At 45.8% G+C, this 14,410-nt stretch overlaps 1 protein-coding gene across 4 annotated transcripts in view; it reads right to left on the minus strand.

The window, feature by feature from the left end:
* PIK3R1 (phosphoinositide-3-kinase regulatory subunit 1) overlaps positions 1-12,179 on the minus strand; it is a 64,906-nt gene extending 52,727 nt beyond the window's left edge. The window contains exons 1-2 of one of the 4 annotated variants that reach the window (XM_075446831.1): positions 12,161-12,179; positions 6,541-7,301 (exon numbers count right to left, since the gene is read on the minus strand). In XM_075446831.1, the coding sequence (XP_075302946.1) occupies positions 6,541-6,874 (334 nt within the window). In that variant the 5' untranslated portion in view covers positions 6,875-7,301; positions 12,161-12,179. Of the gene's footprint in view, positions 1-6,540; positions 7,302-10,826; positions 11,183-12,016; positions 12,112-12,160 lie in introns of those variants that run through there. The other 3 variants (XM_075446828.1, XM_075446830.1, XM_075446829.1) reach the window with 3 other exon arrangements.
* Between the last annotated feature and the right edge of the window lie 2,231 nt (positions 12,180-14,410).

Below are 14,410 nucleotides of genomic sequence, written 5' to 3' on the forward strand. Positions count from 1 at the left end.
TTACCAAAAGACTTCAGGCAATGTGCAAGGATGCAGACATTTCCATAACAAAGTGCAAAATAAGTAATACGTAACAAAAAAGAAAAAAAACACCAACCCAAACCTCCTCTTCTATTAATGCAAGCACAAAATAGGACTGCATTTGAGACACATATTTTGCTGAAAACATGAACGGAAGTTAGCAAGTATTAACCACAGTTTGTTTGGGGATTTTTTTAATGCAAAAAATTCTCTTTAAATTCTCCTAAGTACCTAGATTCTCACCGAAGTATTCTCACGACTTAAAACCCTTCTCCAGTTAAAATAAATATTTCTTTAAAATCCTGTAATTCCCCTTGTCATTCTTAGTTATGAAATGAAAGCAGTTCTTTGTATTCTAGCCTTCAGATTGATTTCATGGATGTTCATCATGGAAAGCAGCTTTGGAGCAAGACGCAGATGTGAAAGAGTGCACAGCCAGCTGCAGTTACAACACCTGTGTTCTTTCACACAAGAAAATCTAGATGCGTATATGGCATCACCCAACTATTTAAGTGGGCACAGTTATTTGCTCGGGGTGCAGAATGATCCATTCTTGGCAAATACTTAGTACCATGTGTTGCTGAAACTCACAAACTGATGTTATCACATGCAAGACTAAGTAAGAACTATTTGCTAACCAGCATTTTTTTCAGATGTTCCTGGATCACAGCTACAGGGACAGACTAAAATGGTTCCAAGGAGAGGAGCAGGCTAGTTCACCTTTGCCTTGTTTTATTATCTGCCCCAGGAGCAAATGTGTCAGCAGGAAGTATTAACAGACTGAATTAGTATTACAGAAGGCTAAAGAAAGGTAAGCAGTCACTCAACATAATGCCACTGTTGTAACTACAGAAAAGCATATTAAAATTGGTGCAATACAAAACAGACAAGTATTTCTTACAGCATCAAAACAGGAGTGTCTTATTCTTTCAGTTTCTTATTGCAAAATGTGTAACAAAAAGCAGCATTTTGTTAGACTAATTGATACAGCTAGGGAAAAAAGATGTATCTCAGCCACACAGGCCTTTTCAGGTCTGAGGTTGCCTTTGAGGATCGAAAGTGGGGTCTGTGCGTCCGAAGTAATATATTCTTACCAGAAATATCGATTGATCAGTTAAAATATTCTTCTCAAAATCTCCCTCTCACTTTCACTCTTATCCTCTGAAGATTAAAACACCACACATAAGGTGCTGGTTTTTAAGCTCCTTCCTCCCTCTCGCTTCCTTCCCCCTCTACCAGCAGGTGGGGCCACGCATCAACAATGAACTTCCTCAGGTCCACTGCTGAAGTGCCGTTTGTACTAGTGCTTGAAGCATACTCCCGTGCTCTCTGTGGTGCTTACAAAGACTTTTTAGTTACTACCGTCCCGATTTTATTACTGTGAAGAAAATGCTCTGCCTCACTCTAACGCAGCCTGAAAAATCCGCTTTCAGATGCATGCGCTCATTTGGCAGCTAGAAATTTGCCCTGTACACCAAGAAACGTGACCACAAGGAGCTGGCAAGGCTCTCTGGCGTGAACCTGCCCCATTTCTCAGTGTGAGTCAAAAGCAACTGACTGGTGAAGTTCATGACTGCAGGGCAGTTCTGATGACTGCAGCGGGACCAAGGCTTATGTCAAACTGGGCTTTTTAGAATGAATCCAAGGGCTCTGGTGGCAAAGATATTTACCAAATGATATAGTGACTCATCACTTCACCCCATCATTTCCTTTTTCCATTTGCCTAAATCAGGAGAGATGATGACAGTTTTCTTCCCAATGGAGGCTCCAGGCTCACTGCATTCCACTCACCCTTATGTCCCCTAATTTACAAATGTAACTAATTTTCAGAAACGCAATTGCTTTACTGGCTTTATAGCAAAACTAAAGAAAGAAATCCAACAGCATGTTCAGTTCAAGCATTCACAAACGGTTTTATGCTGTCCATCAGTCTCAATCTTTGTCAGATATAGCATGACCTGGTCTCTGAATGGAAAGAGTTTCCAAATGTTCAGTGTCATTATCTCTGTCTTAATTTGCTGATCTGTATCTGCTGTAGGAGAAAATTGTAAAAAATGGTGTTTTTTCCAAAAAAAAAAAAAAAAAGAAATCCATGTTACAGTTCCATCACAAGAAGCAAGAGCTTTGGATTATTTTTAGGCTCTAAAACAGCTGAAATGGTATGAAGTGTCAACGTACACAACCCTTTTAAGTTACACAGGAAGTTGCAGGAAGTTTCAAAACATCAAAACAGACAAATTATTCATATGAGTTCTGATCTGCCCTCCTGCAATCTGACCTTCAATTCAAAGTGGGAATTTAGCATTCCAAGTTAAATCTGAAAGTATTTCTGCCAATCAAAGGTTTACGGTCCAAAGTCTGCTTAAGCTCAGCCTTTGCAAAGCAGGTAGAGAAACAACACTGTATAAACCAACTCTAAATGCACACAGCCGCATCAGACAAGCTGAATGAAAATTCACAAAACTCAGCTGGACTCAGCCCTATGTAGTTCCAATTCAAAACAGAAAGCATTTCCAGAAAAAAAAAAAGTATTTTCATACCAAATATTTACTACTTCACATAAACCTCTTATGTCTAGTGGAGGGCATAAAGATCACGCTGTGCTGGGTCTCCACCGTTGCAAGTGCCTTGATCCCTCCAGCAGCAGCCAGTCACCCTTGCCTGGTGGAAGAAGAAACCTTGGGAAAAGGTAGGTTGGGCCAGTGAGAGCCTCACACCAGCAACAGGAACTAAATCTGCCTTGCCATAGCTCTGACCTGCACCAGGTTCAAAACTGAAAGGTGCCAGTGACTTCCTGGGGCTCTTGTATCCCATTTATTTTCACATCTTATCAGAGGCAATAAAATATAAAAAAAGCCCCACAAACTCAGACTCAATCTACTTCTTTACTGACAAAGGGAAGTGGAAGACAGGGAAAATGCAACAGTCCTAAAATTTCAGTCTAGGAGCCTCAGTTCTGCTCTTGACCAATGGTTCTAGAAATCTAAATGGGTCATGGATATAATAAAAATCTGGGGAAATATTTGACTGACGTGTTGTAATAAATAAATGAATATTTTAATAGAATTTGAGACCACCAGTAGTTTTGTTTTCAGATTGGTTTTTAATATTTAAAGACCTGCCTCTGTATAAGTAAGACTGTGACTGCATAATACAGTGTCCTGATGAGCAACTCTGCCCACATTGCTAGCCTCACTGACTGCAAAGTCTGTTGAGATGTCTATGATAATTTCTGTACGGGTACCACACCATTGTGAATACTGGCAGCATTGTGCCTAAATATTGCAGACTTGATCTAATATAAAACAATCTGGACACTGATGAGCAAGTGATCAAGCTTAACAAGGCCGGGTGAGGGAACATTCAAAGTAAGTAATTAAGTATTAAAGAATACTGAAATTATTAGAAAGTATCTTCTTAAAAAAAAAAAATCTATGTATGTGGTAAAGTTAAAAGAACTTATATGATTATACACGTTTTCTCTAAAATATCCACTTAAGTTTCTGATATTCAACATATACACAACAGCAGTACACACACAATTGACTCTTCACAGAATGAAAGAAGTGTATGGATAACAAATAACTGACATATATTCAAGAACTCTGCTTCCAGTTCTCCATTAATTTGTCATTTTGATCCACAGCAGTTTCAAATCATCTAGTACTGAAAATGTAAACTTGACTGTATTTGGTCAAGCAAGTTTCATGCTATGCATTTATTTATTTGAAATACACTCTAGGGGTGTAGAGAGAAGTATGATCCTGAGAAGAATCTTCTGGCCCACTGCCCATTACATTGGCTGCTGGACAATATTTACTGTGCTACTCCCTGCACCAAATCTTATATACAGAAACAGTAAAGCCACCTGAAAGTCAAACATGTATTGCTACATTATTCTTTATCTGAACTGTATTTCTGCCGGTACCTCTGTTTCACCATAGGTATAAGTCTTGTATCATTGTGCTCACTTCAAAATTTCACCTTTTTTTCTTTACAATACTCTTTCAGCACATTATTTCCCAAATTAAGTTTTTAAGACTTAAAGCACTCTCTGCCTTAGTTCTTCACAGTAAAAAGATCTTTTTAAAAGAGTCCACTTGCTATTACTTTTCCCAATTTCTTTAAAGTAAACATACATTATTTTGAAAGTAATTAAACCTGACTCTTGAGCTATTTGGAGTTAAATTTTGGTGTTTCCACTAATTCTGTTGAGGGGGCTCTAATTCCTGATTCTAGGGCATTACTGAAGGTGCCTAGCCTTTTATATGAAGCTTACAATCTTTAATTCAAAAGGAGTTAGCTGAATTTAGCTTTTTTTTTTTTTTAACATCAGAAAAACACAAGGCTGGGTTGCAAGCTGATTCTTAAACATTTTGGAGCATGGCAGGGTCATGTGCGCAGACTTCAAGACTAAGATTCCCAGCTAAATTAGCACATTTTCTTGTTTCAAATTCGCTCAGTCCCAAGCTATTAAAAATTAACACATTGTATGTAAATATACTATATATAGGAAATGAACTTCAGTTTAGGAGAGATCTAATCACTAAGGCTTGGAGCACCGTCTCATTCCAAGGAAGCAGAAAAGTCTACATTAAGCAGAGCCCCCGAAATCTGCAGCAGAATTTCCCAGAGAAACTCCCAGCAGCTGAAACCCCTATATATGTCTGTTACAAATACAGTTGCGGGGCAGGCTCAGAAACTGCAAGATTAGCAACAGGACTTCCCAGCACAGGGCTGTGGCCAGCTCACAGCGTTGAGCTGTGAACAAGAGCATCAGGCAAGCACGACTACAGAGACCAAGCAAGCTACAAAGAACTACTTTACGTTTAAAACAATAAATGCATCAAAGCCTGGGGTGCCGGTTACTTCACCACAGCAGGCACATGTAAAGAATGATATTTTCTTTCCACACTCTGCCTCTTAAAATGACCTGTCAGCACTGAGGCATCTATCCAAAGAGCCATGTTTATTCTGCAGTTACATATCATGGAGACAACCACCTCCACAGGTGGTTGTGTGTAACATCAGTGTTACCTGATCAGCACATATTAATAGCCATTACAAGGAATGATCAAAGAAGTAATCATGTTTTCTTTCAAAAGCACATACTCCGTTTTCAAAATTCGTCTAATGAGAAACCATGCAACTAATGACTAGAGGCTGAAGAGTCTAAGGACTTAAGAAATAGGGACAGTTTAACCTCAAATGTCTCTACACCCCCACCTGTCCCCACCTTCCTTCTAACAATGTACACCTGGGCATTATACACTTACAAGCAGCTCTTGAGCACTTTACTCTCTATTAAGCCCCCACCAACCTAGAAATACGTCTGCCAGGTTTCCACATACAATTTGCTATATTTCCATTCTTATCTGTGTTGATTACCTGCACAGCTGAATATAAACTTGTAATAGGCACAGTGCGATGGAAGCTGACAAACTTATACCCCAGCTTTGCAAGGGATGCTGCAAACACCTCTGTGGAGGCAGAGGGTGATGATACTATTCAGGACTAGGGCGTCACTGTCAGAATTAGGATCACATACTACAACTTTTATTTCCTACAGCCAGGAACACTGATAATTTAAGAAGTTTTAGATGTTGAAGCACTATAAGCTATTCCAGAGTTTTGAGAAGGGAAAGACCAATGTAACCCCTATCCTGAGATGGATTTGGCTTGTTGATATGCAAGCCCCAAATATCTGAATGACCGTAGGTAAAGGAGATAAATCACTTGGAGAAAGGGTGGTTTGTCTTTGTTTTAACCCTAAAGTTTTTCCACTTAAAAAAAGAGGAGACTCTTTCTTCTATTAACAGAAGAGTTGCAGATCAAATTTTGAGTTCTGCCCATCATACTGTGGCATATGTAGGTTAGAAAGCAATTCATGTTTAAATAAAGCAAATATCTTCCTTTGCTTATGTAAGCACAATTTTTTCTACTGCATGCCGTGCTTCCAAAAAACATGAAATCTCTGTTTCTCTTTATCATCATTCCGTTGTTCATTTTTAAATACCTGCTCTCACATTTAATGCTGCAGGTAAACCTCCATGATAAATTATATATTTTTTCGCTGTTAGCAATAGATTTATCATAGGAATATACTGTTTATTTGGAATTCGTACTGTTGGATTAACCAGTAAGTTTCTCAGTTGTGACTTTGATGAACCACAGAGGGAGACACATCCACCAACTTCTTCAAAACCTAAAATAAATGTTACCCTGCTCATTCTCCATTTAAGTCCTTACAGTTGTGAATTATAAGCATACTTTCCAACCTGTGAGATGTACCTCACAGTAAGTTACTGGTCTCTGTGGTGCCCGAGACAAAGCACATGAAATTACAAAGTGTGTAAGCTAAATACTATGAAGTAGAAACAATTCTTAATTGACTGAAATGAGCCATGCACTGAAAAAGCTGACCAGCAGGTGCTATACACATAAACGTACAGTCAGAGAAGTCTATGAAACAAAAATATCTCAAAAACACGGGACACGCCTTCCGAGAACAGTACTGACCTTGTTGCTCACTCTCTGCTTCAACTTTTGCAGGACTTGGTGCTACAGGAAGGGGTCGAGGAGGACGAGGCTTTGGAGTTGGGGGAGATATTTTTTTTCTTCCAATGTACTCTACATAAGTTCCTGGGAAATCCCCCCTCTCCCCAGTGGTTTCATTAAAGCCATTTAACCAGCCAATTTCCTCTGGCTTTGCTTCTTCCCCTTCACTGAATCCAAGTGCTAGTAAGGTACCTTTATTCACAGTTAATATATCTCCTAAGTGCAAGTCAATGTCTTCTTCTCGCTCTTTTTTGTAGTCATACAAAGCTCTGTACTGATATCCTTCGGCACTCATCTTGGCAAATGATTTAACATTCAAAAGTGTTATTAAACAGCATCAAAATTCAATTGTCCAGTTATATTTTTACATACAGAGTGATTCAAGATGTATTAAATGGGATCACAAAAATGGCAATAGCAATGTCTAAGTAATAAAATCCACCAGAGAATCAAGAAGCACCAAGAACTGTCATTTCACTGCTGATGTTTTTACTGATGTTTTTGTTCTCAGTCAATGATTGTTGCAGAAGTATGTGTTCCACTTCTACGTCTAGCAATACTCTTCCAATTAGTTCCTTTTCTGCGCTTGCTGGCACTGCTGGGTCTCCATACTCAAGTGCGGCTGATTCTTGTAGCCGGTCACACCTTCTTCAGATGTACTTGCTACAGACTGCCCATGTACCTCACATACGCTGCCGTCAAACTCTGCACACATGCTCTTCCTGGAAAGAGAAGAGAAAACTGGTGAAATCGTTTCAAATTCTCTTGATGATTGTGAAGTTGGGGTTCCACTTAAGACTTAAGCTTCCTTGGTCCCTGGCAGAGGTTGTGTCCCACAAAAGAGCCCTAAATAACAATATAGAGACCTCACAAAAATATCTGCCAGTTAACGCTTGGTTTTTTATATGGCATGTATGTCTAATTACTTGTAAGAAATTTGCACCTCTGCAGTATGAGGCATGTTTCCTTCTCCGTGCCTTACGGCTACTGAAGTCTCAGAGTGAGAGGGCCAAGCCCTGAAGCTATACCTTTAGTGTAATATCTAACCTGGCAGCAAGATTTTACATGTTATCTCCCTGAAGATACACCGCCACAACCCTTCCCCACAAGAGGTCTGCCAGGACAGAGGTGGAGCTCACTATAATTAACACTGATGCTCACCACCGGGGTATTCAGTCTCCTGCTGTTTATGCAGAAGGTGAGGATGGGCAACAGTCCCCAGCCAAAAGCCCATATTCCAAAAACCTATTGGAGGGAGGGGTCTTTTCATAATCTGCAGAAGAACCAAAAAGTCCAACATGCTTTTGCTTGATGAATACCATACTTCTGATTTCTTAAAAAGAGGGTCTTCCCGACTCCCCCATCTTCCAGACGTTTTTTAATGTGGTTATGGTATAATACTAGAAGAACAACCAGCAACTGAAACAGGCACGCCCAGACCACCTAAGCAGCACTAGCAGGAGGAAAATATCAGGGAGTATGCTTAAATTACGCTACAGGCAAGAGAATACAGGGCCTGAACATTTGACTCAAGGTTGCCCAACCACAAAGTAAAAAGGGAAAACATGACTAAAAAAAAAATCAATTTAGAAAAAAAGTACCTTAAAGACATATAGAACAGTGAAAGTTTTCTAAATATTATTTCAACTGTTACTCATTTTCATCTACTTAAAAAGACAAGCCAAATCATATTTTGAAATGCTACACTGGCAACCAGAAAGTGCTAACTACTCAAAGTTGCACTGAACTCCTGAACTATAGCTGAATAAAAGACCCAAGGGGGCTACGTAATACCAGTAGGTAAAATACTGACTGTGTACTATGTACTTAGTGTACAGAAAGCTGATTTTTTTGAGACACACTCCCTTTTACATTGCAAAGAGACACCAGGAGACAGGAGTGGAACAGGGAACCTCTGACAGCTCTTTTCCACACCATTTTCTCTAATGTCCCAGTCATTAAGTCCCTAGAACATGGCTTAACTGACAAGCCGAAGTGTGTTTGTAAGAATGTGTATGGGTTTCCCTTGCCAGCGAATGACCCTGATCTCTAATTTGTACACGGCTCCTCTTCAGTCCATCAGGTCTAAATATAATTCCCTGCAGCTTATTGTGCAACATCTTTCTTAACAGAACACAGAAGAAAATCTTGTAAGTTCTCGAAGAACTTCCTTATCATCCCTTGCAACCAGTTTTTGCTGTAGGAAAGAATTATCTGAGCCTGAGTTAGACTTCTTGTTTCAAAAAGCCTACACGCAAGTATCTATTTTAACAACTTGCAAATCTATCCACGTGGATTAGGCATCCAGCTCCCACCAAAATTTTAATAAGAAATTTCTGCAGCCACTTCAGAAAAACCAAACTATGCTGCTTTAGCTCACACCACCAAACAGCACAGACTTTGCAATTAATGTGAAGAGAGTTTCACTGATTCTTCATTTTGCCTCTTCTGCCAGAGGAAAGCATACAGACAAGAGCTAGAGGAAAAAAAGGAAACAAAAATCCAAAGCATAAGTATCAATTAAATTGTACAGAAGCCTCTACAAAAGTGGGTTCCTCCCATTTCATATAGCAAGGGAACAAAATGCACTTACACACCTTAAATCTAAGTGTTGAAGCTAATCTAAATGTTTCCAATCAAAACCAACTATGCACAGCAAAACCTGCTAGCAAATTACCACTTTGACTCTAAGCATTCCGAAATATTTATTTTCTTTTTAAGAAAGGTTCAACAATTGCTCTGCTGCAACTACTCATTTCACTCCTACTGCCTACAGGTATTCTGGCAGTCCACAAAGTAGGTCTTCTGAACACGGCATAATTTAACTGACTTGACCTACTCCTCTGAGCTTTTATTATCAAATGTATCGTAGCAACTTTATGGCCAGACATTTAAAATGAGTACCTGTATCTCCTACACATGGTACAACAATACAGAACTGGAAGTGTTGTAATAGCATAAAAACTGCTTATGACAGTTTTTAAGCATATTTTATAAACTCAAAACCTGAATCAGATAGGACAGAAGTCCAATTTACTTACATGTTAGAACAACTCAGTGCAGTTATGGTAGCAAAGTTTCCCTAAATTCAGTTTCCCTGGGGCTGAGAGCTGCAGTAACTCCTCAGCACCGCCCTTGGTACAGGGCCCCCAGCATCGCATCTCCAGACTCATTTATGGTTCTTATACCTGGAGACACTCTCATGGCTGAGCCATGCTGAATTTCTTGGATTTATGCCTTTTTCTGTTCTCACTGTCTGTCGTGTTTCAGGATGGAGCAAGACTCAGACTCCAAGAACCTTGCAGACAGCCCGAATGTGGGGACAGGCATCGGTTCTCCATACCAGGCCAGTAACACTGCAGTGTCTCCAAAGACTGCTCTGTTAAGACTGCGTATAAACAAATTCCCTTTACTCCAAGTGAAGTTAATGTGCTATCTGCACTCCGACATTTCAACTCAAACTGACTTAAGCTGATCAGTCTTAAAATAAATAGCTCGGAGACCATCTTAGATAGAGCGGGGGAAAAAAACCCAAATGCTTTAGGCAAGAAACATTGTTATATTTGAGATGATGTATTACTGGATTTCCATTTGGCCGGTGGAATGGAAAAGGAGGAAGAAGTATTGTAAGAAAATCAAACACGCATTTGTTTTTTATTTACTAAGAGGTTGATCCCAACAAAAGATTCCCGAGTTGAGGCAGAATTCTGGTCTCTCAGCAGAATGGTTTATGTTGGGCATTTCAACAGTTCTAAAAATTAAAATTAAACAGAAAGATGCGAGAGATTCTTGTAAATTGAAGTGGAAAAGGAACGGGACATGAAAAGTTCCCCTCCACTCCCTCTTCCCCCCTCCCTCCCTCTCAAAAATGGTGTCTGGCTCCCACTCCAATGGTACCCAAGCATTTCCTCCCACACTAGCTAGCATTCCTTTTGTGACTGAAAATAAAAACTTCTACCCTGCAAATCCATGTTACTATCACCCTGACCAGACGGGTGCGTGTGTTACTGATACGGCACGCCACACAAGACAGCAAAGATCTTCTTCACCTTTATATCAACACATTTAATAACCATATCTCCTCATACTGTCACCTCTCATACCTATTCCAAAAACCTCAGGGGAAACAGTGCCTAACACGAACATCCCTCCCACCGCAATTATGAGCTTCATCAACAGAAGGGCACACTGATGTACTCGGGGAAGGACTGAAATAACGACAGCTGAGGTGCAAGCCTGGAACCCACCTGGAGCCTGGCTCCCCTCCCCACCAGGTGCCTGCACACACCTGGGACCCAAACTGCAGCTGCCCCTGCAGTAGGAAGCTGCTGCTCTCCAAAGGGAGACGACCAAGGTAAGCACCACACCGCAATACTCCTTTCTGCAAGGAACCGAGGTCCGTGACGTATTGTGAAGAAGGACGTGCACGCTTGTCATGCCTTTATACCACTTTCAGTCTTTGACAGAGCGATTTCGAGCCTGTGGAGATTCTACCGCTGAACAAGTTCAACTATGTACACATGGAAGAAGTACATTAACTTCGCTGCGGACACCGTAAAGCACATCCCATTCCAAAACGTGTCAGAGAGTTTATATGCGCTGCAAACCTAAGGAAAAAGGCAGGGCAGCATCAAAGCCACTTCAGAAAAATCGTTAAAGCAATAACAACAGTAATCAAAAGCCCCGGGAAGGCAGTACGAACCGACCTCGCGTCCCGTTAAGAGGCCGGCCAGCTGACCCCTCCGGGAGTCCCGCACCGGCGCGCACCCGGCCGGCGCTGCCCGCCGCTATCCGGGGGGCCGCAGCTCGCTCCCCGCGCCCGGCCCCGCAACCCCTCCGCCGCCGGGGCACGGCTGCGCCCACACGGTGCTCCCCGGCCCGACGACGGCTGCGGAGCCGAGCTTGGCGATGACCCGGGGACAGGCAGGTGCGACGCCGCGCACTCCGCTCCCCGCCCGGCGACGGCCGCCTCAGCGCTTCCCAAGGACGCCCTTTCCGTCGCCCCGGGGGCAGCGGCCGGGCGAGGGGGCAGCCCGGCTCCCCGCGCCGAACGGCGAGGCCGGGGCTCCCGGGCAGCCCCGCGGCCGCCAGGCCTCCCCCCCCGCACGGCGCGCCGCCCGCCCTGCCCGCCCAGGAAGCGCCGGGCCGGGCCGCCCCCGGCGGCGGGGGGAGCGGCTCCGCCACCCCCGGGGCTCGGCGCCGGCCTCAGCGGACGACCCGCCCCGGCCTGCCGCGCCGGAGGGCTCGGCGGCGCCGCAGCCTGATCCGGTCCGGGGAGAAAGTTGCACGGGGCGGCGGCGCTCCCGCTCGACTCGTCACCCCGCAGCGGCGGCCGGGTCCCGGGCGGCCGCACGGTCCCGCACCGCCCTGCCCTTCTTTCCTGCCCCGGCACCCGTCCGCGGGGCAGCGCCAGGTCAGGCGGCGGCATTCACTTTACCTCAGCAGCAGACGCGGCAGCGGCGGCGGCGCCGCCGCCACCGTCTCCCTCCGGCCCCGGGCAGCTGCCGCCGCGTCGCCTCGCCGCTCGCCGTGCGCCCGTCCCTCCGCCCGCCCGGGCCCCGCTTCCCCCTGCCGCGCTCACCGCCCCAGTGCCTCAGCAACGCCGTGCCCGCCGCCGCCACTGCCTCCGCCCCACCCCCCGGCGCGTCCACCAACCCGCGCCTCCGCCGCCCCGCCCCGCCCGGTGACTGACGACGGCCGAGGGGCGGTGCCGGGGGCCGGGCTCGCCACAGGCCGGCCGGGGGGGCAGGCGGCCGGCGGCTGTGCCGGATCGGGGGCCACGGGCGAAGGGAGTCCGGGGCCACCGCCTCCGCTGCGGCGCCCGGCGGTGCGGGCGGGGCCCGGGTGCCCCTTCAGCCGCGGGAGGCCGGGCTGAGCGGCAGTGGCGGGAGCACGTGCTTCTGCCTAGTTCCTCTTTGGGGATTTTTATCTTCTTTTTTTTTTCTTTTTCCTTCCCTCCCCCCCCACATTGACGTAACGTGTTGCGTCGGTGGAGCGTGCCCAGCTCAACAGCGCCGTCTCTGCCCCCCGGTACCGGCGCCGCGGGTGCCCGGCGGCGGCCTGCCCAGGGCTTCGCGCAGCGGGCCGCGGCCCTCCTCTCGCCCGGGCCGGCCCCGCAGCCCCGGCCGAGCCAGCGCGGCCTTGCAGTGGGCGCAGTCGGGTGGGGCCGAGGTGGCGGGTGCTGGCAGCAGCCGTTAACCACCACGGCGCGGTGCCCAGGGTCGCCGGGCTGCCTGCAGTGTTCCCTGCCCCGAGGAGCGCCCAGTCCCCAGTGGGCCTGGCAACGCAGGGCCGTGAGGCGGCACCGCGGGGCTGCGGTGAAGAGCCGTGCGGCTGAGGGATGCACCGCGCTGGGGCAGGCCTCTGCTCAGAGGCTGAAGTTGCGCGCGGGTGCTGCCGTGGCCCAGCTGCTGCGGGTGCCGCTGTGCGGGAGGACGAAGCGGCTTAAGCGAGCATGTAACGCCCAGGCTGGCAGGGGGGTGAACGCGAGGGCAGCCGTGCGAGAAGCAGGCTGAAGGTTCATCAAGACCCATGCTGCGAGCGCAAGTGCTGGGGGCTGACCTGGTTGAAAGCAGCCGGGTGAGAGCCGCGTGGAATGTCAGAAGCGTTTGTTGTGGGCAGAGTGCAAGGATCGGGCCTTGAAATGCCCCGTGAGAAACTGCGGGACTGGTAAAGACAGCCTGAAGTCTTAGGAGCGAAAGAAGAGTGTGTGTTGGCTTGGGGGAGGAGGGAAGAGTCTGCCTTGCTTTAGTTTGGCAGCTGGGCATTCTGAATCAGTGAATTAGCTTATGGCGTGATGGTGGACAATGGAGAGAAAAAGTGGAACAGTTTTACTACAATGAGGTGTAATTTTGGCCAAGTGCAATGGATCAGTGAGCATGGTTTTGGAACCCTTAGACTTCTGGCGGTATTTTTGCTCAGGAATGTTCTAAAACAAGAAATTTGGTTGTACTGAGTATGGGAGAAAAGTGGAAATCTCCTATCAGCTGTAGTTTCTTTAGAAGATGCTCTTCCATGGCCTCTTATGCTTTGGAGAGGAATTTATTTTTTCCCCCATTGAGTTCCTAACTTTGCAATCTTCTGAGAGACAGTAGGATGTTTCCTGTCACGCATTAATCATTTCTGCACTGATTCATTAGGACTCTGCTCACTTCAGAACTGCAGATGACAGCTCCTAAGGCCCCTGGGGTGTCAGCGTGGGTCAGACCCCACGGGGGTGTAGCAGAGCACTGTGAGGCTGCAGCCGTGGAGTTGCAGGATCCAATCCCTGGAAAATGGTAAAAATGCCCTCATTAACCTATCTGGCAATCTAAACACACGGAATGACTTTTAAATTAAACAATCCTTTTGGAACAGAGGCTGGTGTTTGTACGTAAGTAAAAGCATTGCTGTAATTTGAATACTAAATAGCAAAATTGTTGAGGGAAATGTCAGCTCTCATCTCATACATTTTTATGTGGGGTTGAAAACGCAAACAGAAGCAGAGTTAAGAAAGAATGTTCCATTTCTTCTGTCCAGACTGCTGTCTCTGGCGTTTGCTGTTGCTGAGGGCAAAAACAGCATGGATTTTGAAGGGGATTAGACAGACTAGCTGGTTGGAATGCCAGTCCTGGGCACTGGCCTGACAATGGGTATTTAAGGGAACTAAAAACCTCTCGAGGAATCGTTCCCAACTGGTGAGACTAGGCTTGTCCCATAGGTGAAATGCAGGGCTGGAGTCAGTGGCTGCGCTCCTTCCCCGCAGGCGTGGTGTCCTTTGCTTGAGGGGGAAGTCTCTGGGGCATGGTCCAGGACCTCCTTCTTGCCTCCCCTCTGTCATAGCTGAGCATCT

Source organism: Opisthocomus hoazin, chromosome Z (assembly GCF_030867145.1).
Source record: "Opisthocomus hoazin isolate bOpiHoa1 chromosome Z, bOpiHoa1.hap1, whole genome shotgun sequence".
Lineage (NCBI taxonomy): Eukaryota > Metazoa > Chordata > Aves > Opisthocomiformes > Opisthocomidae > Opisthocomus > Opisthocomus hoazin.